We start from the raw sequence: 24327 nt of genomic DNA, 5'->3' as shown, positions 1-24327 counted from the left end.
AAATTGAGATGGGAGGGGAAAGATACCCTAATGCCAGCCACAGGAAAAAATGGCGCTGCATCTTTTATGAACCTGTGTCCCCAAGCCCTCATAGGACGCCGGGACAGGAAGGGTAAAGAGCAAGAGGACCAGGATAAACCTAGAAATCCCTGTGACACTAGGAGTATGATATCCCATCATCCTGCTGCTGACCCTCCACTGTGGCCTAACACCGCTCCAAGCCACAGTTCCCCTAAGACCAGCTCCTACACTCAGTCCCAGGCCTCTAATGGACACCTGGGTTCCCACTTATCAGCTCTCCGCCCTCAATGCGGAACCCAGGCGTCCGGCCCCCACCCTCTAGGCCAGCGGGCATGAAGCCGAGGTTTTAGAGCCTCCCGCCAGCCTTGTTCCTGTCCCATTGTGTGTGGGACAGGGGCGGGGCGAGGGCCAGCATCGGAGAGCCCCCCCCCCACCCCCCCCTCCCTGCTTCCTAAGGAAAAGGCCAGGACTCAGCAGAGCAGTCAGCAGAGTCAAGGTGCAGCGGGCATGGGCAACTTGAAGAGTGTGGGCCAAGAGCCCGGGCCACCCTGCGGCCCTAGGGCTTGGGCTGGGCCTGGGGCTCTGCGGCAAGCAGGGCCCAACCTCTCCAGCACAGAGCCTAGCCAGGCACCAGCATCCCTGACTCCACCCCAACCAGCACCAGACCACAGGTGAGGGCCCCATGGCCATGAGCAGGTAAGATCTGTGAGTGAAGGGGTTTCTGAAGGGCTGAGGCCTAGTGCAGAGAGCCAGGAGAACCAGGCTACCAGTGCGGAAAGCGGCTAGTGTGAACTGGACAGGATGAGGCTGCATGGCTGAGAAGTTGGCAGGTAATGGGTAAAAGTGAGAAATAAGGGGCTGGCTACAGAATTGGGCCAGAGTTTGAATGCTGCTCCCCTATCAAAAACCGTTTGACCTCAAACAAGTTATTTAACCTCTCTGAGCCTCTGTGTGAATAAAATGTGGACTTGAATTACTTACCAAATTCATAAGAAGTCTTCAACAAACAGTAGTGATGGCTATCTAACTTGAGAAGGCAGGAGCAGGTGAGAGCTGGGACTTGAGACCCAAACACTTGGGGTGGAGGCTAAGGTAAAGCTGCTAGGGTCTTTCCCTCTTCGGGACTCCCTCCTCACAGCCCCTTACCACATACAACCCTGCAGCCCTAGCCCTCAGAGATCTTCCCTGGGCCTGAGTTCCTGAAAAGAAGAAAAACCAAAAATCGCAGCAGGGTGTCAGGACAAGTGGCTCCTGCCAAGCCTGAGGGTCTGGTGCAGCTGCTCAGGGACACCAGGGCCCCAAGTCCCTCCCTTCCTCCTGCGCAGGCAGGCGGTTCTGGGAGGAAGTGATAAGGCTTCTGAGGCTTCCCTTCACATGATGACTGCTGTCAAGAGGGGTGTGAGTGGGAGCAAAATCAGAGGAGGGGACTCCCTGTGGGGACTTCACTCCGCTCAGGCCCCTCAGTAGGGCCCATGCCTATTCCTATCCACTTGTCAAAATACGATCCTCAAGACAGGGTAACGTGTCGAAGGGAGACGTAGGGGCCAGCATGGAGGAATACCACTGTGATCCCAGCGATTGGGAAGGGGAAGCAAGAGGCTCGGGAATTCTAGGCCATCCTCAGCCTTATGGAGCTTGAGGCTAGACAAACCTGTCTCAACACACACCACACACACACATACCACACACACCACACACACACGCCACACGCACACACCACACAGACACGCCACACGCACACACCACACACATACCACACACACACCACACACCACACTCACACACACACCACACACACACACCAAACGCCACACACATACCAAACACACATATCACATACACCACACACACACACACACACACACACACACACGCCACAGGCACACACCACACACACACCACACACACACCACCACGCCACACACACACACACATACCAAACACACATATCACACACACCACACACACACACCACACATACCACACACACACCAAACACACACACACACACACCACGCGAGAGCGGTCATCTCACTCGCAGTTCAGAAAGCTAGACATCTATGAGCACAACACAGGCACCTGCTCTGCTGAGGGCCTCATGCGGCATCTCAGGTGGGAAGGGCTTCCCATGGTGAACACCTGGACCAAGAAAGCAGGACAAAGAGCTCTTTTTTTTTTCTCATGACAAAGGCACCCCACTAGAACCCAGCAGACCCAGTAGTCAGCCTGTCAATGCACGAGTCTATACCTCTATACCTCACCTCCCAAATCACTAACTTCTCAACACTGCTTCCCTGGGATCCAAACTCCCAACTTGTACATTCACACTAAAAGAACCTCAGATGCAGCAGAGACAAAATAGAGGCTACGAAGGACCAGTCTGGGCCAGCACTAGAGAGTGCTCAGAGCTGTCTGAGCCCTGGGGAACAAGATACTGGCTCAGAGCATGGATTCCACCCGTGTACTCTCAGGCCAGAGACCTCATTTGTCTAAGCCTTAATGCCTTCGGAAGAGGGGGCACAAAGGTGCTGCCCACCTGCCAAGACTATTGTGAGAGCAGACAGAAAATATCTGGAAGCGGTGGGTGGACAATGACCCTATGGGGTTATTGACATGAACAAGGCTTCCCTAGGCTACAGTGGAGAGGCCTAAAAGAAATTAAGTTCTCTCCCATTCCTGGTTCCCAACAGCCCTCCACTCACCCGGCCCCCCAGAGGGACCCAAGTTTCCTCGGGTGAAGAACTGGGAAGTGGGCAGCATCACCTATGACACCCTCAGTGCCCAGGCTCAGCAGGTGAGGACAGGCCCTACCCGGGTTTCTAGGACTGGGAGGGGGTTGGAAGAGGCCTGGTCCCAGGTGGGGACCCAAATAAGCAAGGTTTTTTGCTTAGACTTGGCCTTGTCTACAAGCTGTGAAAATTGGGAAGGGCCAGAGGGGTCAAGGAACATTGCAATGGTTTCAGCAACCCTTTGGCCCTGAGCCCTGAGTGCTATCCTAAGCCAATCTGACCTCATCCATTTCCAATCTTAGCCTGGATCTGAGTCCATCCTTTCCCGAACCTCCTCCCTCTGCTCAGCATCTACCTCAGCTCTTGCTAACCACAGCTCACCCTGTACTTTGACCTGATCCGGGACTTTATGTTCTCTGTTCCTCTGGCCAGGATGGGCCTTGTACCCCAAGACGCTGCTTGGGATCACTGGTATTTCCAAGGAAGTTACAGAGCCGGCCCCACCCAGGGCCCTTCACCCGCTGAGCAGCTACTGGGTCAGGCCAGGGACTTCATCAATCAGTACTACAACTCCATCAAAAGGTGGGTCTCTCCTGCACTGGAGCACCCCACCACTGAGCTGAGAAGCCTCCTAATCACCACTTACACCTTCCACCGTCCTGACACCCAGGCTTGTGGCCCTCCCCTCTCCCCAGGAGTGGTTCCCAGGCTCATGAACAGCGGCTTCAAGAGGTGGAGGCTGAGGTGGCAGCCACAGGCACCTACCAGCTCCGGGAGAGTGAGCTAGTATTTGGGGCGAAGCAGGCCTGGCGCAATGCTCCCCGCTGTGTGGGTCGGATCCAGTGGGGAAAGCTTCAGGTAAAAGCAGCTGACATGTGCCCAGATGGGTACCAGGGGCCTGAATGGAAAAGAGAGCCGCAGGAAGCTCCTGCGGCTTCCTGAGGGGTGGGTGTGAGGCAGTGGACCCATCCCTATCTATTGCCTTTTGAGACTGATGCTAAAAGATCAGCTCCGTCCTTAGATGCTACTGGATAGTCCTCAGCCTATTGACTAAGGCGTGGTGATCAAACCCCGCAGTCCTTGGCAGAATATTGAGGCTCCCTGAGTAGATGAGGCCAGCTGGTAGAGAGGATGAGAAATGTTGCTGGGAAAGCTAACTTGCTCCTCCTGGAGACCTTCAGCTCACACTCACCTCCCCTGAGGTCCCTGTAGCCTCAGTCCCACACCCTCCTTCACACCAGTACACACCACAGAACTAGCCTGGGTTACTGGAACAGCCTCAGCTCTGAGAGAAGCCAAGGGCCTACAGGGGAACTCATGACCTTGGGCTCCTGGGCTGTAAGTGGCCGCGAAAGAATGTGGACGAAAGCCACATGCTCGGCTATGCCAATGGCATCGCCAATAAAATCAGAACAATCCGTCTATGGCCTGCCCAACCCTCTAAGTGGTTCAAAGCTTTAGTTCAACTTTGAACCCTTCAAGCTTTCATAATAGGCTCCACTCCCTGCTGTGTCCCTCCTTTAGCCACTGGTCAACCACCGCCCACCCCTACCCTGTCACAAGTTTCCTCCCCCTCAAGCAGGATAGGACCTCCCAGCCTTCTCCTAGCATCAGGATGCCACGGTCAGGGTCCCTGGAGCCACCTACGACAGCCGCCTCTTTCCGTCACTGTACTGGCTCAAGGGAGCTGGATGGTCACCTGCCTCGGCATGAGCACTCTGGCCAATGAGCAACTCAATACCAATACCCCTAGGTGGGGTCCCTGTCAAATAGAAACCTTCCCCAGACATCCACTCAGCAGTGAGCAGGTGCCCCTCTGTGCTGGTGTTCAACTCTGCCCTGAGGGGAGTGGGGAAATCAGGTTGTTCTGGGCGGGTGGAGCTGTCTGGCAAAGGAAGCTCAGAAAGGCAGTGGGTAGTTCCTCCAGACCCCGCCTCCTTCCCAACAAGCCCATGCCAGCACTCCTCTGGAGCAGGCACTCAAAACCTCACCTGTCTCCTATATCCTTGACCCATCCCTCTGGCCCAGGTATTTGATGCCCGGGACTGCAGGACAGCACAGGAAATGTTCACCTACATCTGCAACCATATTAAGTATGCAACAAACCGAGGCAATCTTCGGTGAGTGACCCACCCCAGGCCCAGGCCCACCCCAGGCAGCACTAAAGGGGCTCTAACCCGCTTCATTCCCCCTGGCCAGTTCAGCCCATCACAGTGTTCCCTCAGCGCTGCCCTGGCAGAGGAGACTTACGGATCTGGAACAGCCAGCTGGTGCGCTAGCAGGCTACAGGCAGCAGGATGGCTCCGTGCGAGGGGACCCTGCCACGTGGAGATCACTGAGGTGGTATACTACTTCTCTTTCTTTCTTTTTTCTTTCTTTCTTCCTTCCTTCCTTTCTTTCTTCTTTCTTTCTTCTTTCTTCTTTCTTCTTTCTTTCTTTCTCTCTTTTCTGTTGTTGTTGGTTTTCGAGACAGGGTTTTTTCTGTAGTTTTGGAGCCTGTCTGGAACTAGCTCTTACAGACCAGGCTGGCCCTCAAACTCACAGACATCTGCCTGCCTCTGCCTCCTGAATGCTGGGATTACAGGAGTGCGCCACCTCCACCCGACCTATTTTACTTTCTATTGCTGTGGTAAAACACTGACCAAAAGTAATCTGGAGAGGAAAGATTTTCTTTCTTTACAACTCATGGGTCACACTCCATTACTGAAGAAAGTTCCTGGAGGCAGGAACCTGCAGAGGCCTTGAAGGAATGTTGTTAACTGGCTTGCCCAGCTACCTTCTATAAATACCTCAGGCCCAGATACCCAGGGATGGCACTGGCCATAGTGGGTTGGGCCACCTATATCAATCAGCAGTCAATAAAAGTCCCCTGTAGACATGGCCACAAGCCAGTCTGATGATGGAGGCAATTCCTCAGTTGAAGTTCCCTCTTCCCAGGTGCATCAAGTTGACAGCCAAGAGTATTCATCACAAGTGGGCACCCAGGCTTGTGAGGATAGGAAAGCCAGGGCATACAGCATTGAATGCAGAGAAGAGCACCAAGGGAGCAGGAAGAGGGGACCTTCCTTGGGGTGAAAAGATGGGAAGCCAGGCATGGTGGTGCGTTTCTGTAATTCTTGACAGGTTGAAGCAGGAGGGTCAGGAGTGCAAGGAAAGCCTTGACTACAAAGGACAGGGTCCTCCAGTGGGTACACAGACTCAGCTGCTGAGAGTCCCTGAAGTAAGGAATGGGGAACGGCTAATGGTGAGGATTCCTGTGAACTCTCCCCTGCCTGCTTCCCACAGCTCTGTGTCCAACACGGCTGGGCCCCAGGAAATGGCCGTTTTGATGTGCTGCCCCTGCTACTCCAGGCTCCCGATGAGCCCCCAGAACTCTTCACTCTGCCCCCAGAGCTGGTCCTCGAGGTGCCTCTGGAACACCCCACGTGAGCATGAAAGGACAGGGTGGGCATGGGACTACCCAGAGTCCTTGAAGAAGGACTGTGGGGGGCACATGGCAACTCTACACAGAGGCTAATTCGAACCCCGAACCCTAGGCTAGAGTGGTTTGCTGCCCTTGGCCTGCGTTGGTATGCCCTCCAGCTGTGTCCAACATGCTTCTGGAAATCGGGGGCCTGGAGTTCCCCGCTGCCCCCTTTCAGCGGCTTGTACATGAGCTCAGAGATTGGCATGAGGGACCTGTGTGACCCTCACCGCTACAACATACTTGAGGTAAGGGGATGCTGAGGGAAGGGAACATGAAGCTATGTGCCACCCCTCTATAAGAAAATGTGAGCTGAGTCTGGTCCAAGGATGTGAGTGAGCTTTGGGGGTCACCAAGCTGGGAAGAAAGAACGGTAGAAGTGAGGAAGCGTGGGGAGGATAGCTTCCATCAGCTTCTCAAAGCAGTGTGTGTGTGCGTGCATGTTTCCAGGTTGGTCCTGAACTCATGGTAATCTCTCTGCTCCAGCATCCCAAGAGCTGGGAGTATACGACTTGAACACCGTGCCTAGCTCAAAGGGGACCTTTTCCAGAAAAGGTTTACACACATTTCAGAGAGGAGGGACTTTGCCCTCTCCGCCCTGTAGTACCTTGGTGGGCAAAACACTGGCTCAACCCAGTATTCCTCTTATCCCCTCCTCCTTCCCACTCCTGCTGCTGTGTCCCTACCCTGTACAACTTGTCCCAGGATGTAGCTGTCTGCATGGATCTAGACACTCGGACAACCTCCTCGCTGTGGAAAGACAAGGCAGCGGTGGAAATTAATGTGGCTGTACTGCACAGTTACCAGGTACATGGGCCCAGCCGGGGGTGTGGGGGAAGGACACAGAAACTGAGCAGGGTTGAGATATGCTATAGCCCGTGTGTCATGGAGCACATTGTACCTGAAGCTTTGGACACACAGGCACTAGCCTGGGTGCTACAGTATGTTACTGAAATGCCTGCCAGGAACCTTGTTTGGTAATTGGTCCCAGGGCATACTGTGGGACCCATTGGTATCTAGAATCTCTAATACTAGGGTAGAAAGCATGCTGGGTATGGGAGTGTCATAATACGGCAGGGGGGGTAACCAATGCCTGGTAAATACCTTTGTGGAGTCTGAAAGGGTTGAGGAAGGACCTGAGGGTGTGGCACAGTGGTAGCCTGGGAGGCCCCAGGTCTATCTCGGCACCCAGTCCTGGTGGCAAGGCACACAGACACTGGAAATCAGGGCTGCTCTCCCTGCTACAACTTGGAGCATGATTATGCAATCTGCAGAGATTTGTGGGGACATTTGCAAAATGTCATTTGCAGTGACCCAAGGCACAGGCAAGGCTGACAGCAATAAAGAAAGGGTGGGGGATCTTTAGGGCATTTCTGAGTCCAGCCTCTTCCTGTCCCCACCTCAGCTGGCCAAAGTGACCATTGTAGACCACCATGCCGCCACAGCCTCCTTCATGAAGCACTTGGAGAATGAGCAGAAGGCCAGAGGGGGCTGCCCTGCTGATTGGGCCTGGATTGTGCCCCCCATTTCAGGCAGCCTCACTCCTGTCTTCCATCAAGAGATGGTCAACTATTTCCTGTCCCCTGCCTTCCACTACCAGGTACCCAACCTGATTGGCTCTTGCCCCACCTAGCACAACTCTAGGCAGGCCACAAGGACTGCTAACTTTTGTCTTCCATGCTCCTCCCCTCCCCACCCCATCACTTTTCTGCAGCCTGACCCCTGGAAGGGAAGTGCAGCAAAGGGCGCGGGTATCACCAGGAAGAAGACCTTCAAGGAAGTGGCCAAGTGGGTACCCTGGGACTACATCCCTTCTCCATACTTTAGGGGATCGAGCCCAGTAGTGGTACCCCCAGACTCTGGGATGAGGTCCGGACCCCTGCCTGGGAGGTCTGGCCCCTATGCACATAGGATGCCCTCACCCCACCCTTGCCTGCAGTGCTGTGAAGATCTCTGCATCACTCATGGGCACTGTGATGGCAAAGCGCGTGAAGGCGACTATCCTGTATGGCTCTGAGACTGGCCGGGCCCAGAGCTACGCACAGCAGTTGGGGAGGCTCTTCCGGAAGGCGTTTGATCCCCGGGTAGGACTGTGGCCTGGGAGGCAGGGGCTGGAAAGGAGAAAGAGTCTGTCCACCTCTTCAGAGGTGCCTGGACGATGAGAGAGTTAAAAGGAAGGGTCCATGTCAAGTCCAGAATGGTGGTGCGTCCCTGCAATCTTAGCACTTGGGAGGTGGAGTCGAGAGGAGCAAGGGTTCAAGGTCATCCTTGACTACATAATGAGCTCAAGGCTAACCTGGGCTTACACGAGACCTTGTCTCAAAAAAAGTAAAAGTTGGACTTCACAAAGAAAACTAAAATCTACAAGGATCCAGGATTCAATCAGGCCTTGTCTTCCCAAGGCAGCCTAAGTGAGGACAGGGACAGCAGGAAGACAGTCCAACATCCATCGTCTCCTCCCACAGGTCCTGTGCATGGATGAGTACGACGTGGTGTCCCTCGAGCATGAGGCTCTGGTGTTGGTGGTGACCAGCACCTTTGGGAATGGGGATCCCCCAGAGAATGGAGAGGTAAGGCTTTCAGGGTGGAGAGAGTGAGGAAAGACTAGAAACAGGAGCAGCTGGACAGGAGGGAGCAGACACACATACTATACACACCCATGCACACACTCATACACATACACTTGCGCACTGTGTGCGCACACACATGCACCAGGATGGAAAATGAATCTGATGAAGTAGCCCCACTTCCTGATGGGAATGGGAACTGGCTGCTGGAACCTTGACTCCTATGTCCCTAGCCATCTCTATTATCAGTGCAACTTTTTCATATGAGGCAGGCACTTCCTGGCTGACCAAAGAGTGCCTCATTCAACAAATGAGAAAAACAAGGATTGCCTGCTCACTTCAGTACTGTAACTGTCCCTTTTCTTTTTCTGAAAAGAAGCACGTGCACTCTCTGGGTACCAGCATAGATTAAATAGCTTCACTTGCTCAACATGGCTTAAACAAAATCCAAGGCCATCAAATGCCTATGGATAACCATTATCTTCCAGTGGTGTGCTCTGTACCCCGAGTTGATGCATTTCTGCCTGCTCATCTTTTCCCACCTCAGATGTCAGAGCCCTTATGAGTGCTGAGTCCCTCCTCTAGAATCCAGAGGTAAATGGCTCACAGCAAGCTTGAATTCTGAAAGAAGCCCTTTCCCTGGCTGTAATGTTTGTTTTAAAACAGCAAACTGAAACAGAGCACCATGAGTCAGGTGTGGTACCATATGTAATCTTGAAAGGCACAGGCAGGAGGATCAAGAGTTTCAGGTTATCTACAGCAAAACTGTGAGTTTAAGGCCAGTCTGGGCTACAGGAGACCCCAAAACAGGAATGTCTTTAATCCTAGTACTAGGGAGGCAGAGGCAGATGGAATTCAGGCTAGCCTTATCTACATAATGAGGCCCTGTCTCAACAGTAACAAACCAACAAAAACTGGGCCAGGTAAGAAGAGATGGATGGCTCAGCAGGTAAAGGCACTCACTGCCATGCCTGAGGCCCTGAATTCTATCCTTAAGACCTAGACAAAAGAACAGAACCAACTCCTGCAAAGTGTCCTCTGACCTCTATGCGTATGCCATTGTATGCACATGCATGCACACAAGTTAAAATAAGAGCAATAACGATTTAAAACAAACAAACAAACCCAAACACCTGTCTCATCATCTACTCAGTGTCTGGAGGGACCTTCCTATGTATCATGACATGCAGAGGGCATCACACAGCAAGACAGTAGGAACACTCCAGAGAGGGCCGCTTTTATAGCAGGGCTTCCCAATACAGCTCATTAATCCATTAATCCGTGAGTAGATGAAAACCACTCATGAAGGCAGAGCCCTCTCAACCCAACCCTCTCCAAAGTCTGACCTCCAAATGTCATTAACACAAGATTGGAGGGACAAACACTAAGCCGTAGTGGCATCATGATTAGGTTTGAAGCAGAGAAGTGGTGTGTGTGACCCACAGTCCCAATAAGACACAGAGCGTTTCATCCGCCGCCCCCACCCCCCGCCCCAAAACCTCATCAGCTACTCCAAGTCAGTCTCCAGTCATGACAGATAGATGGGTCTCGGAAGTGCAAGTGCTGTGGCTTCGGTCACTCTGCCTGTTTTGGAGGTTTGTCCCTGTCCATGGCTCAGTACTTTCTTTCCCTGCTGAGTGGTGTTCACTGTGTGAAACAGCCCCGGCTTGTTTATCCATTCTTCTGTTGATAGACACTTGGACTGCTTCCAATTTGGGTTATTATGAATAAAACTGTTAAGAACATTCTTGTAGCAGGCTTTTGTGGGCTTTTGTTTTCATTTCTCTTGGATAAATACCCCGGGAGTGGAATTATTGGGTCATAGGGAAGATGTAAGTTTAACTATTTTTTTTTCGGGAGGGGTTCTATTTTGTTTTTTCAAACTGTCAAATGACCAGATTAAACCACACTTTTGAGACGTGAGCATTTCAATTTCACGCCCAAATTTTTTAGAGGAAGAAATGTAGAAATATATCACACAGAAAACAGAGTATATACACCAAAGATATGAACAAGAATATTTATAGCAGCATTGCTCATAACACCCACACTGGAAACAATTCAAGTTGTCAATCAACAATAGATTGGGTAAACAGTGATAAACTCACATGCGGTACAGACAGTGTGAACAAATTACAACACACCAATACAGATGAAAAATGAAACAGGCCGTGAATACATATGGTAGAACCCACTTTGTCTGAAGTTCAAAACCAGGCAACCCTAACCCAGGGGGGGTTTCTCAATGAGGAGACTAGTATGAGGCACAAAGGTGACTTCGGGATGCTGGCACTACTTCATGAGGGATGCTGATCTGTGAACACCTACATGACTATGTTATTACTCTAAGTCATTCACACACGGAGCTCAAGGTTAGGGACATAGGACAATTGATAGGGTGCTTGACTAGCATATTCAAAGGGTTTGACCCTGGCACCACATCATCAGGTGTGGTGGCACATATGTAATCTCAGCACTCAAGAGTTGGAGGCAGAATGGATTAGAAGGTCAAGGTCATCTTTCACTATATAGCAAATTAGAATCAAGCCTGAGGTACATGAGACCCTGTCTCAAAAAAAAAAAAAAAAATCCTGTTTAATCCCAGCACTTGGGAGGCAGAGGCAGGCGGATCTCTGTGAGTTCGAGACCAGCCTGGTCTACAAGAGCTAGCTCCAGGACAGGCTCTAAAGCTGCAGAGAACCCTGTCTCGAACAACCAAAAAAAAAAAAAAAAATCCTGAAGTTCAGGTCTCGTGTGCTGGACTACAGTAACACCACAGAAACACCTCCCAGTGATCTATAGTTAGCATTTAGAAGCTGTGTTGTGTGTGATTTCTAACTTTGTTTCCATGGTGGCACCAAAATGTAAAAGAGCCTCTGAGGTGGCCCATTTTAAATAATCCCCCTACACTCCCATCAGGCCCTGAAGCTCTGTCCATTCCAAAGCTGGCTCTAAAGTGCTGGGGGCTGCTCATGCCCAGTGTTGATGTAGACAAAAATGAGCTTCCTTCCCTCTGCCATTCAAGTAGGACTGACCACCCCACCGAGAATTGACTATTAGTTTGAGTGTGTGTTTGTGTGTGTGTATACACTGTGACATGCGTGTGGAAAGTCAGAGGACCTTTGTGGAAGTTGGTCCCTTCTTCCACTCTAGTTGGCTCCACAGATGAATCTCAGGTCCCTCTCATGTACAGCAAGCATCTTCACCTGATGAGCACCTCTCACTGGTCACTGTCCATTGTTTTGTTTGAGATGGGGTCTCCCTGTGTAGACCAGACTGGCATCAAACTCATAAAGATCAAACTGCTTGGATTAGAAGCATTATACACTACACCTGGCATGTCCACCCAGTTTTTAAAGTCCTCATTCAGCCACCCCACCTTTAAAGACCACTTGACTGAGCCTCACAAGGATGTATGGTATATGGGTGAGGATGTGGAGAACTAACGGTTCATAGATTACCCAGTGTCCTTCAGTCATAGGGATGTCATACACCACCATACAGGCAAATATGGGAGGAGGGATATAGCCACCATTAAAGAAGTCAAAGAGCTAGAGAGATGTCTAGCATTTGAGAGCCACCAACTGCTATTCCAGAGGACCTGGGTTTGATTCCCAACACCCACATCATGGCTCACATCCATCTTTAACTCCAGTTCCAGGGGGATCTGACACCTTCTTCTTGTCTTCATGGGTACCAGACATGTACACAGTGCACAAACATACACGCAGACAAACACTCATATGCATAAAATAAAAGAAATAAATCTCAGAAAAGAGAATGAAGCCAAGCTTAAGATATTGGCTTAGAAGGCTATCCACAATAGTCACTGATAAAAGCAAGCAAGAATTACATAGTTCCATTAAAAAACAAACTTTATGCACCTATGTAAATACCAATAGCCTCCAATTTAGTACGTTTTAATTGTGACTTTTTACTTTATGATAATGGAAATATGAGATCTTTAGAAATTATTTCATTGGGTGGTGAAGGCGCACATCTTTAATCCCAGCACTTGGGAGGCAAAGGCAGGTGGATATTTGTGAGTTTGAGGCCAGCCTGGTCTACAGAGCGAGTTCCAGGACAGCCAGGGCTATACAGAGAAATGCTATAATGAAAAAAAGAAGAAGAAAAAGAAAGAAGGAAGCAAGGAAGAGAAGGAAGAAGAAAGAAAGGAAGGAAGGAAGGAAGGAAGGAAGGAAGGAAGGAGGAAAGGAAAATGTATTTCAGATTCTGAACTTAGATCTGTGCCCAGACTAGAGACATGGAATGGGATGCTGTGTTTGGCTTGTTGGGCAGCTCCCATTTACCCACAATTGCAGGGAAAGAACCACACTTTAGTGTGCTTTCTTGATGCATTTAGATGTGTGGGGGAGAAGGGTAAAGGGTTGTGCTGCACATCCTGTTAAAGCCTTCCCAGCTTAGAGTGCATGTGTTGGGATGTAACCCCATTGTGAGTCAAAGCACGTGTGTTCAATGATACAAGGCTACACACATGCTCACATGCTCACATACACACAGCCAGCCTGGTGTTAAGTTCCTGTGTAGTACAAAATAATGCTAACCATGATGCAAACACATGGTGTTTCCCTGTACAGAGCTTCGCGCAGCACTGATGGAGATGTCGGGGCCCTACAAACAGCTCCCCTCGGCCGGAACAGCACAAGTGAGTGGGAGCAGGAAGATGGGACAAGAGGCCTTGGGGACACTAAAGGAGAGGTCTTAGGGACCTTACCCTGGTCTCTCAAGTCTTTCTCAACAAGCTGGGGACCAGAGAGCATGAGGCCTGGATACCAGTCCAGCCACAAGGGCCCACCCTCCACTGGGAACCTGATCATTTCCGAGGCCTATGACTTCCCCCTACAATCCTGAGGTCTCTTCCAGGAGGAGGAGAGGCAGAGCAGAGCCCCTCCACCACTACCTCAAGGCTGCATTTCAACCCTTCTCACCCCAGGAGTAGGAACCACATACCTATTCCCTGGCGGGGACCAGGCCATGATTTCCAGTTCCTTGAACACCTCGTCTTTATCTTCTCTTGCCAGGAGTTACAAAATCCGATTCAACAGCGTCTCCTGCTCAGACCCCCTGGTATCGTCTTGGCGGCGCAAAAGGAAAGAGTCCAGTAACACAGACAGCGCAGGGGCCCTGGGCACCCTCAGGTTACTGTCCTCACTAAAGGGGGTGAACGGGGAGAGAGAAACTGCCTGGGTAGACATGGGCTGGCACGGGAAACTTCAACAACGGCTCCCTGTACCACAGGTTCTGTGTTTTTGGGCTTGGCTCCCGAGCATACCCCCACTTCTGTGCCTTTGCTCGGGCAGTGGACACGAGGCTGGAGGAGCTGGGTGGGGAACGGCTATTGCAGCTGGGCCAGGGTGATGAGCTCTGCGGCCAGGAGGAGGCTTTCCGAGGCTGGGCCCAGGCAGCCTTCCAGGTGAGCAACCCGGTGCCCTATATCTGACCCTGGGCAAACCTCTGTTCTGGACTCTGACCTGAGATGCCTCCTCCAGGCTTCTGTAGTTGAACCCTGAAATACTGAGACTAGAGGCTCACTGACTTCCTAATCTGGTTCTCTGGCCTTGCCTTGTTCTTTTCCAAAATGCCTTAATTTTTGCCACTCGATAGCCGGCCCTTCTGGAATCAACCCCAAGTAGTGGACAACAGGTCCTACCAACAGAGGCACCACATCTGGCTAGAACACACGGCAAAAAAGAAGAGGCAGGACCTACAGAAGGGCTCCTCAGATAGCCATAAGCTGCCCCAGAGTGGGTGCACAAAGGAATAAAGTCAGGGCTCCAGGACGCTGTAGTAGGAGACTACTCATTCATTTCCTGGTCGCCCCAGATAATAATCACGCAGAAACTATATTAATTAATTAAAACAACATTGTTTGGTATTTCAGCTCAGGCTTCCTATTGGCTAGCTTCTTATATCTTAACCATTTCTATTACTCTGTGTATCACTACAAGGCTGTGGCTTACTGGGTAAGGTTCTGGTGACTGTCTCCTTTGGCAGCTACATGGCGTCTCTCTGACTTCACCTATTCTCTCTATATATCTCTTCCAGCCTGGCTATATTCTGCCCTGCTATAGGCAGAAGCAGCTTCTTTGTAACCAATGGTAATAAGGACATATTCATAGCATACAGAGGGGAATCCCACATCATCTCCCCATTTTTCTGTCTAAATAAAAAGGAAGGTTTTAACTTTAATTTAGTAAAATTACATATAGCAAGCCAGGTTTAAGCAAGAATTACAATTACAATACTTAGTCTATTTGTATCTGGCAAAATTAAAGAAAATATACTATCATCTATTTTATCTTTGTGAATCTAAAGTTTTCATATCTAATTTATCTTTTATCATAACTAAGGAAAACTATAACTATCTGTCTTCAGCTCTTTAAAGACCCCAAGAAGATAAAATATTACCTAAGTAAACAGGAAGTACATTGTTAACAACTTCCAAAACTCTAGAATTAACAGAGACATTTATCATAACTAAGGAAAACTATAACTATCTGTCTTCAGCTCTTTAAAGTCCCCAGGAAGATATAATATTACCTAAGTAAACAGGAAGCACATTGTTAACAACTTCCAAAACTCTAGAATTGACAGAGACATCTGGCTGCCTGGACAGTCACCCAAAGTTCTTCTGTAATGCTGGGGCTTCCATATTCATCCTACAGGCCCATAATATCTAACAGACTTTTCATTGAAGCAGGAAATCTGAAGATCTGTTGTTCTGCCTTGTACTGACAAAGGTCACCAGTTGCTTTCTTTTGTGTCCTACAAAATGTCTGGCACCTTTTTTTTTCATGAGGCAGGAACCCTAAAGGACCATCCCATCTTTTGGAAAGTTCAGCAGTCACTTTTCTGTGGGTCCTGCATGTCCAGTTCATGCAGCATACCATCAAGCAAGTCCAGGCAAGAGCAGTTTCAATGGCTAGCTTGTCACACTGAAGGCAAATTCCATACAAGTTTCTTCAATGCCCATCAAGCTCCTCTGAAGTAATTGGTCCTGCCAAAAGCAGACATGTCTCACTGTTGAGAAAGTCTAAGTTCTTAAAACATTTAAACACTACATTTTGTAAGTCTTTGAAAGGTTTGAAATAAATCTCTGTACACCCTAGAAAACTTAACTAACAAGACTACAAGTTTGACTATTATAAATGACTATTAATCTGTAATTTTTAATTATACATTACATTTTTAAATGAGCTTCACAAACACAATACCTTAAAAAGAGTAGAAATTATACAGTGTAACAAAATCAACTTTAAATTTGCATCAATAGACCAAGATCCATACCAATACAAAGTATTTATCTCTATATCATTTTCCCTTTATCTTTTTTTGAAATTGACTGTGACCATTAATCACTTATAATTAACACCCTTTAAATGAAAACAAACATTTAGAAACAATCATTTTTGGGGGTTTGGGCATAGTTTTCTCCAAACTGTTTCATGCTTTTTGTTAGGCAAAGTATTTTTTAGGGTTCATAGAGAACTTTGGGGGGTATTGTTCATCAAACCACATTAGCCTGGGAGGAATCCACAGGTTTTTATCTTTTGTGGAAATAAAAGCAGAACCTCTTTTCCAAAGCCCCAAATTTTGAAGTCAAGATACCTTTATGTTGGTTTAACTTAGCAGCCCCCAGAAATAAATGTTTTCCTGCACTCAAAAATTTTAAAGAAAACACAGTAATATGCATAATCCAGACTCTGTATATTTTAATCTTTACACTGATTTTTTTACTCTATTACTTTTTAATATTTATTTCTTTAATCTATGACTGTCTGTACTCTTTTATATTACTTTCACTGTCTCTTTAAAGGCTTTGTTTTTATTTTATACTTTTTCCTTCTCTCTCCCGAGCCTATGTACATTTTTTAAACACACTTTGTCTCATTAGAGGTTTGTTATGTCTGAATCTGTCCTGTAGTGTATCTGAAATCCTTTTCTGACCAGGACTGCTTCTTCAAATGCTAAACTGGCTAGGTACTAAGGCTTGCTTTGCCTTTTGGTCCCGCCCAGACCAACATGGCAGAGGTTTCACTGCCAGTTCTGCTACTGCTGGGTGGGAGCTTGTGCTCACCACCTCAACTCTGGGAAGCACCGTGCAGCACATAAACCCCTTTTGTCTGAAATAAAAGCCAGGGAGCATGCAGCATGGCCTGGAAATGTCTCCGTGTATGGCAGTGGGATTCCCGCCATGCCCTCCTGCCTGTGCATACCTAGCAGACCTGATCCAGCTGCTTTCCCAGGTGGGGTGCTGAGTGGCAGGCATGTTTTCAGCTACATCCCTCCTAACCCCCATACGGGCATACAAGCACAGGCCCGAAGTGTGTGGCTGGCCTCGTGGGTTAGCCCCAAACTATGGGCACCATTTTGTAAACGGAGACTGCTCGTTTGTTTCCTGGTCGCCCAGACCTGAGTAATCACACAAAAACTATATTATTATAACACTGTTCAGCATATTGGCTCAGGCTTCTTAATGGCTAGCTCTTATATCTTAACCCATTTCTATTATTCTGTGTATCGCCACGAGGCTGTGGCTTACTGGGTAAGGTTCTGGCGACCGGTACTCCAAGGGCAGCTACATGGCGTCTCTCTGACTTGGCCTATTCTCTGTATGTCTTCCAACCTGGCTATAGTCTGCCCTGCTATAGGCAGAAGAGGCTTCTTTATTAACCAATGGTTAGAAAAGAAAAAAAAAAAACGTATTCATAGCATACAGAGGGAAATTCCACATCAGGACTCCTACTCAAAGCAGGCAAGATAGAAGAAGAAGGACAGGCCCAGAGGGTCAGTCAGAGGTCAGGGCTAAAGCTCAGGCCAGTAGGAACTCCAGGAAGCTGGAGACCAGCCCTGGTGCCTGGTCTGAAGGGCTGGTTCTGGACAGAGAAGTATCTCAGAGACTCCCCCAGAGCATCTTTGTTACACTGATACTTCTCAATCAGTGAGGGAGTCCCCACATCTGTCCATCCATTTGGGACTCAGTTTTTTGTTTGTCTATACCTAATGCAAGAAACCAGGGGGTTTACTTGAAAGGAAAAGGTCAAGATTGAAAAAGAGAAATAGAAATAAGACCCATACTAGAGAAAAGTGAGATGCTGGAAGTTTCCGATCAAGGTGAGCTCACAGCGTGATGTTTTATAATTGTGGTGATGCAGAGGAACAAAAGCCTCTGAGGAGCAGGGAAGACAGGCTCACTGGGACAGTAGCAGTGGGATCGGAAGGAAGGGAGGGGGCCAAGGGAGGAAGGAAGAGATAGAAGGCTGTGCACACTTGAAAAGAAACAGTAACAGCCTGGAGAGAGGACCCAGCCCACCTCGGGGAAGCCCTGCATCTCAAGGCTGTGGAACAGCAAGCTGCTTGTCCGTTTGTCCCTGCCCAGAAGCGGACAGAAGGAGCAGGATCCCTCCCCCTCCTACAACAGACAGCACTGGCCCTCTGCACACGCTGTTCTAAGGGCTTTGCATGAAGCATCTCAGGAGAGGGATGGGGGGTGGTAGCTCAAGTGGTAAAGTGCTTACCCCCAGCATGCACTAAGCCCTAGGTTCAGCCCTGTCACTACAGAAACCAAGTGTGGTGGCACACTCCTGTAAGCCAGCACTTGGGAAGTGGAGACAGGAGAAGCAGAAGTTCAAGGCCATCCCTTTTACACTGCAAGTTAGAGGCCATTCTGGGCTGCAAAAGACCCTGCCTCTGAAAACAGAAGTAGCTATTTATCTTTCCTGGAACCTAATTGAAAGGTTCAAGATGGGAAACTGAGACACAGAAGATGTTAGGTCCCAAGAGAATCCAGACTGAGGTCCGAGTTCATAGCTGCCTTCACTGAGCAAACTATATGCCCGAACAGTTGTGCTCTCGGGGACATGGTGGGTCAGTACTCATCAGACAAGCAGGTGTGACAAGTCAGGGCCCTATGACAATGGCCAAATGAGGCCTGGAAAATAAAGTTCCATGGTCAGCAACAACTCAGCCTTGGTCTCCCTGTCACCAATCTGGGTGCTGACCCCACAGCTAGGAACTTGGGCTGCCCTGACTGAAATGCAGGGACTGCAGGTGACCGGCAGGCCCAGCCCTGCCTCCCTTAATACTCTTAATACACTGAAGCTCCCTGGAGGCAAGAAGCCTTAGGCCCTCACTACTCATACCTCAGGCCGCCTGTGAGACCTTCTGTGTGGGAGAAGATGCCAAGGCTGCTGCCCGAGACATCTTCAGCCCCAAACGCAGCTGGAAGCGCCAGAGGTACCGACTGAGTACCCAGGCTGAGAGCCTGCAGCTACTACCAGGTACAATCCTGACCTCAACCTGACCTTGCCGAGTGGAGGGGGGTCCTAGGATTCTCCTTCACAGGTCAAGACCCACTCACCTGCTCAGACCCCTTTACCCTCTTGCTCCCCAGGGCTGACCCATGTGCATAGGCGGAAGATGTTCCAGGCTACGATCCTCTCTGTGGAAAACCTACAGAGCAGCAAATCCACGTGAGGAATATGGCTCACCTCATTCTCCTCACTGTTAGGATCCTCCTCATGCAGACCTACCATACTCCTCCCACATTCCTCCTTCCTCCTCCCTGTTTTCTGACCTGAATAACTCCTCCCTTCACGCCCCTAGCCGAGCCACAATCCTGGTGCGTCTGGACACTGGTGGCCAAGAGGGACTGCAGTACCAGCCAGGGGACCATATAGGTGTGTGCCCACCCAACCGACCCGGCCTAGTGGAGGCACTGCTGAGCAGAGTGGAGGACCCTCCGCCATCCACAGAGCCTGTGGCAGTGGAGCAACTGGAGAAGGGCAGCCCTGGTGAGGACTGTGGCCTGGGGTGGGAGAGTAAGAGCCTGCTGCGTCCCCTGGCACAGGACCCCATGGTGCTCAGCGCCGATAGGGTTACCACTATGCTTCACACCTAGGTACTACCTGGACCTAGCTGCCACTCTAGCCAGGATGGCCTTGTTGCATGTGGCCCTTTTCCAGAACCCACCAAGCACCCTTAAGGCCTCCTTCCAGCCTCAACCTCCCCACAGTCTAATTTCTCTGTATTTGGCCTATCTCCTTACACAGCAAATGCCTGGAGATAAGATAACTTGATGGGGTTACAGGCAGAGGAGATCAGAGAAATGCAGTTTAGCCAGGGTCCCCCTTCCCCCAAACATATCGGGGCTGCTCAGAAAAGCACATATCACCATTCAAGGACAAGTTTTCCAATAAGACACAGTAACACCTGGTCAGACCCCCAAAAGTCAACTAAGGGAACTTCAGTTCAGACCAGCCTCAGTGACCCCCTCTGTGCATCACTCCCAGGTGGCCCTCCCCCTGGCTGGGTACGGGACCCCCGGCTGCCCCCATGTACGCTGCGCCAGGCTCTCACCTTCTTCCTGGACATCACTTCCCCACCCAGCCCTCGCCTCCTTCGACTTCTCAGCACTCTGGCAGAAGAGTCCAGCGAACAGCAGGAGCTAGAGGCCCTTAGCCAGGTGGGGGCCATGTTGTGGGGAGCAGGGGCTAGACTAGAGGATGATAAATAAATTGGGGGACATTCAGTGAAAAGAAGTACCCCCATACATGCCAAGTTATCCGGACTTGCTTCTCCTCGCCAACATGCACAGGTGCTTTAAGGCCTGTCTCCAGGCTGACATCTCTGGTTGCCCTGGGTCTTCAAGGGTGTGTACTGACCTAAACTGAGCATGGATGAATGCCAAGGAGGCCCAGCTAGGTAGGGGTCACTCTGTCAAGGACTGTGGGGTCCTCAGCTCAGCATATCTGCCCCCAGGACCCCCGGCGCTATGAAGAGTGGAAGTGGTTCCGCTGCCCCACACTGTTGGAGGTGCTGGAGCAGTTCCCGTCAGTGGCATTGCCTGCCCCTCTGATCCTCACCCAGCTGCCCCTGCTCCAGCCCCGGTACTACTCTGTCAGCTCAGCACCCAGCGCCCACCCAGGAGAGATCCATCTCACCGTAGCTGTGCTGGCATATCGAACCCAGGGTGAGGCTGGGAGCTGGAAGTGCCTGGTCTTGGCAAGACCAAGACAGACCTCTGAAATGGCCTCTCCTCCTAATCCCTAGATGGGCTGGGCCCTCTGCACTATGGTGTGTGTTCTACATGGCTGAGTCAACTCAAGGCAGGAGACCTGGTACCCTGCTTCATCAGGGGGTAAGTGAGGCCTCTGGGGTAGAGAAAGGGTAGAAGAGGTCATCTGTGTCCGGGCAGGGGTGAGAAAGTGCTACATGCATGACAGGTACCAGTGAGGAGTGTGTGTGTGTGTGTGTGTGTGTGTGTGTAGAGGGGGAGGGGTGTCACACAGGATTAGCTGGTAATTAGGTCCTCCGAAGCATGGAGGACCTATTAATACATCAAGAACAGTGGGGTCTTTGGGCCACTTCACAATTATGGCTGAGCTTTGGACCTCAATAACTTGGTGCAGAGTCCTGCCCCTGAAATGAGAACTGCCAGAAACAACATGGATTAGCCAGTGGCCCTAGTGCTTTGTGAAAGTATAGCCCCCTGAATGTCTCTCTGTGTCCTTGGCTACAGACTATGTTAAAAGTCTAGGCTTTTAGCAGGCACGGTGGTTCTACACCTTTAATCCAACACCTGGAGGACAGAGGCAAGCAAATTTCTGTGAGTTTGAGGTCAACCTTGTCTACAAAGCAAGTTACAGACCAACCAGAACTGTATAGTGAGATCCTGCCTAAAACAAAACAACAACAACAACAAAAAACCCATGTCATTTGTTATTGGGCCTTCGGCTTTCTTGTCTATACAGCCAAAGTTTGGTGGGTATGTATAAGGTCATGGGTGAAGAAAAGAGGTCTTAATAGACTCTCTCTGGCTAGGGCTCCCTCCTTCCGGCTGCCACCTGATACCAACTTGCCCTGCATCCTGGTGGGCCCAGGGACTGGCATTGCACCCTTCCGAGGATTCTGGCAGGAAAGATTACATGACATTGAGATCAAAGGTGAGGCTGGGGCAAAGGGTGCACCTGGAAGTCAGAAGAGAGCCAAGGAGGAAAGGAGGCTGGAGGAAATGACCATAAAAGAAACTAGGACCAAAGGTGAAAAGAAGCTAGTTAATGGGGAGGGGAGGAGAGGAAAGGACTGTTTGTTTGCCTTCCTGGTGGTCCCTCTGCATATAATAGGATTTGAAGTGGACTGAGGGTAAAGAAGGAAGGGATAGGGTAGGAATTCAGACAGGAGACAGCTCCAGGTAGATTCCTAACCTGTCAGAGCTCATCTAGGGCCACCCAGTCTAACCCTATCAGTGTTCTGGTCAGGTGTCAATAAAAGAAGGTTGTGTGGGAGAGGATGGTTGGAAGGTACAGAAGAATATGAGCTGGGCCTGGAGTTAAGTGAACCTGGATGTCACACAGGCCTTGGGTACAGTATTGAGTAGATAGAGCAGGTTCTAGCGGAGCTCCACTCCTGATTCTGTTGCCTGAATGCCTATTTCCTTCTGTAAGTCAGAGATTTGCCAGGGTCTGTGTGAAAGCTCCCTATTTGCCCCTAGAGGCTGAACAGCCAAGATTGTGGTTGCTCCAACCTAAAAGCCTGGCTGGCACCCTGGGCAAGCGTGGCCTGGCGTTGGGGATAACAAGGCTCCTCCAGAGGAAGGAGGCCCTCTCAAACCACCTTATTGCTCTCAGGGCTGCAGCCTGCCCCCATGACTTTGGTGTTTGGCTGCCGATGCTCCCAGCTCGACCATCTCTACCGGGACGAAGTACTGGATGCCCAGAAGCGCGGGGTTTTTGGACACATCCTCACCGCCTATTCAGGGATCCTGGCAGCCATAAGGTACGAGGCAGCAGGCAGTAGAGATGGCAGATGGCGCTACCGGCCCCCCCACCCATTCCCAACCCTCTCCTTAGATACACCCCCAGCCTGGGTGTTCTCACCGCAAGGCCTGCCTCTCATCCCGTCCCCAGACCTACGTACAGGACCTCCTGAGACAGAGCTGCCACGGAGGTTATCACCGAGTTGCTGTGCCTCGAGCAAGGAACACATGTTTTGTCTGCGGCGACGTCACTATGGCAACCAGCGTCCTGCAGACCGTACAGCGAATTCTGGCAACAGAGGGCGACATGGGAGCTGGACCGAGGCCGTGACGTCATCGGCGTGCTGCGGGTACGAAGGGTCGGGGCCTCGGGTTCTGGCTAGGGGAGGGTCTACGCTGGCTGCTCCTGTTCTGGTCGGTCACACCGATCTCTTTTCCTCCCTCTCATGATCCGCAACGCTACCACCAGCGAGGACATCTCGGGCTACACTGCGCACCCAGGAGGTGACAAGCCGAATACGCACCCAGAGCTTTCCTTGCAGGAGCGACAGCTGCGGGGTTGCAGTTCCCTGGTCCTTCGACCCTCCCGGCCCAGAAACCCCGGGTTCGTGATAGTCTCTTCCGCCTCCAGTTCTCGGAGAGAGGGACTGTCCTCAGTCTCTTCGGCTGAACCAAGCCAGCCACCCTCTCTCGAGAATGCCTACAGCATGAGTCGCCAGACTGCCGATTTACGGACATCTAATCTCTCCAGTTCACCTAGGCAGGGAGGGATTCGGCCTACATCTTGAAGGTTCCTCTGGCTGTGGTATTGGCCCTCTAGGTATGTTTTTGATGGACTGTAGACTCCTTATCCCTCTCTGGAATATTTTAACTTTAAAGTCTATGTCATTCCCGGTATTTATTGGAGATTTATCATAAAAGATCATGTTAGTAGATGTCGTGAGATGCCCAACCCAACTCTTGTGGATTACAATGATTGAAAAATCTTTTTATCCATGCTTTAATGTGTACAGATGTGGGGACAGTAATTCTTTGACAGCGAGTCCTAGACACCTCTGTATGTGACCCCAGTACTCTGAAAAAAGTTTCCAACCAGCCACAGCCAGTTCTGTGATTGAGTGAACAGGTGCAGCCCTCAGCTTCCAGGAGTGGGGCATGCCAGATATTCCCATGGCAGAGATGTGCCGCACAGCCATGAACAATCTTCACCGCTTATTTCACACAGGATGAGGAGCCCCACCCACTTCCTCAGACATCACAGCAGCGCTGACGTCCAAAAACAAGCAACCCTCTCTAGTTTTTCCACTCACAAGTCTCCATATCCCCCACCCCTAGTCCCACAGGAACTGAAAGGAGCAAGGCCAACAGGAACAACTTCCCTGCCTTTCAGGCTTCGTGCCTCACTGATCCCTAACACTGAGCTGGGGCCACTGCCTGGGCCCTGCCCTCCACCTTGAGGGCACTGGGGGTCCTTCCTAGGCAACTACTCCACAACAGCCAGTTGGGGCTAGTGCCTTCTTAGCCCTACTTGTGGGGTCCATCTCTTCAGCTCTCAGCCATCTCTTTCCTACTCTTTGTTCTCTGGGCAAGCTCCTCTTTGAGTCCCAGATCATGACCAACTAAAATCCCCCTGGACCTGGGGAGGGGGTGGAGCTCAAAGATGGCTCCATGTATCCTTCCATGCTACCCCTTCCAGTTTCCTACAGCTGGGAAAGCCAGAACCTGTGGGAGAAGAAGGCTGTCAGCAAGCATTCCAGGCACCTAGGCTCT

At 50.5% G+C, this 24327-nt stretch overlaps 1 protein-coding gene across 1 annotated transcript; it reads left to right on the top strand.

Moving 5' to 3' along the window:
* Positions 1 to 528: 528 nt before the first annotated feature.
* On the top strand, positions 529 to 23549 carry Nos3 (nitric oxide synthase 3). The gene is given in 37 exon segments (XM_038319195.1): positions 529 to 576; positions 578 to 632; positions 635 to 692; positions 2712 to 2727; positions 2729 to 2815; positions 3183 to 3248; positions 3250 to 3332; positions 3446 to 3608; positions 4779 to 4874; positions 4955 to 5024; positions 5027 to 5071; positions 5074 to 5090; positions 6036 to 6175; positions 6287 to 6324; positions 6327 to 6382; positions 6384 to 6461; positions 6919 to 7020; positions 7619 to 7813; positions 7928 to 8001; positions 8153 to 8297; positions 8679 to 8783; positions 13379 to 13446; positions 13823 to 13939; positions 14040 to 14214; positions 18949 to 19081; positions 19195 to 19273; positions 19407 to 19594; positions 20093 to 20265; positions 20562 to 20772; positions 20853 to 20940; positions 21624 to 21745; positions 22430 to 22552; positions 22555 to 22577; positions 22709 to 22867; positions 22869 to 22906; positions 23005 to 23026; positions 23029 to 23549. Coding segments are annotated over 37 exon segments (3597 nt in total). The 3' UTR covers positions 23170 to 23549.
* The last annotated feature ends 778 nt before the right edge of the window (positions 23550 to 24327 follow it).

Source organism: Arvicola amphibius, chromosome 2 (genome assembly GCF_903992535.2).
Source record: "Arvicola amphibius chromosome 2, mArvAmp1.2, whole genome shotgun sequence".
Classification (NCBI taxonomy): Eukaryota; Metazoa; Chordata; class Mammalia; order Rodentia; family Cricetidae; genus Arvicola; species Arvicola amphibius.
Note: the sequence above shows the minus strand (reverse complement) of the source record. Positions and strands in the feature narration are given on the sequence as shown.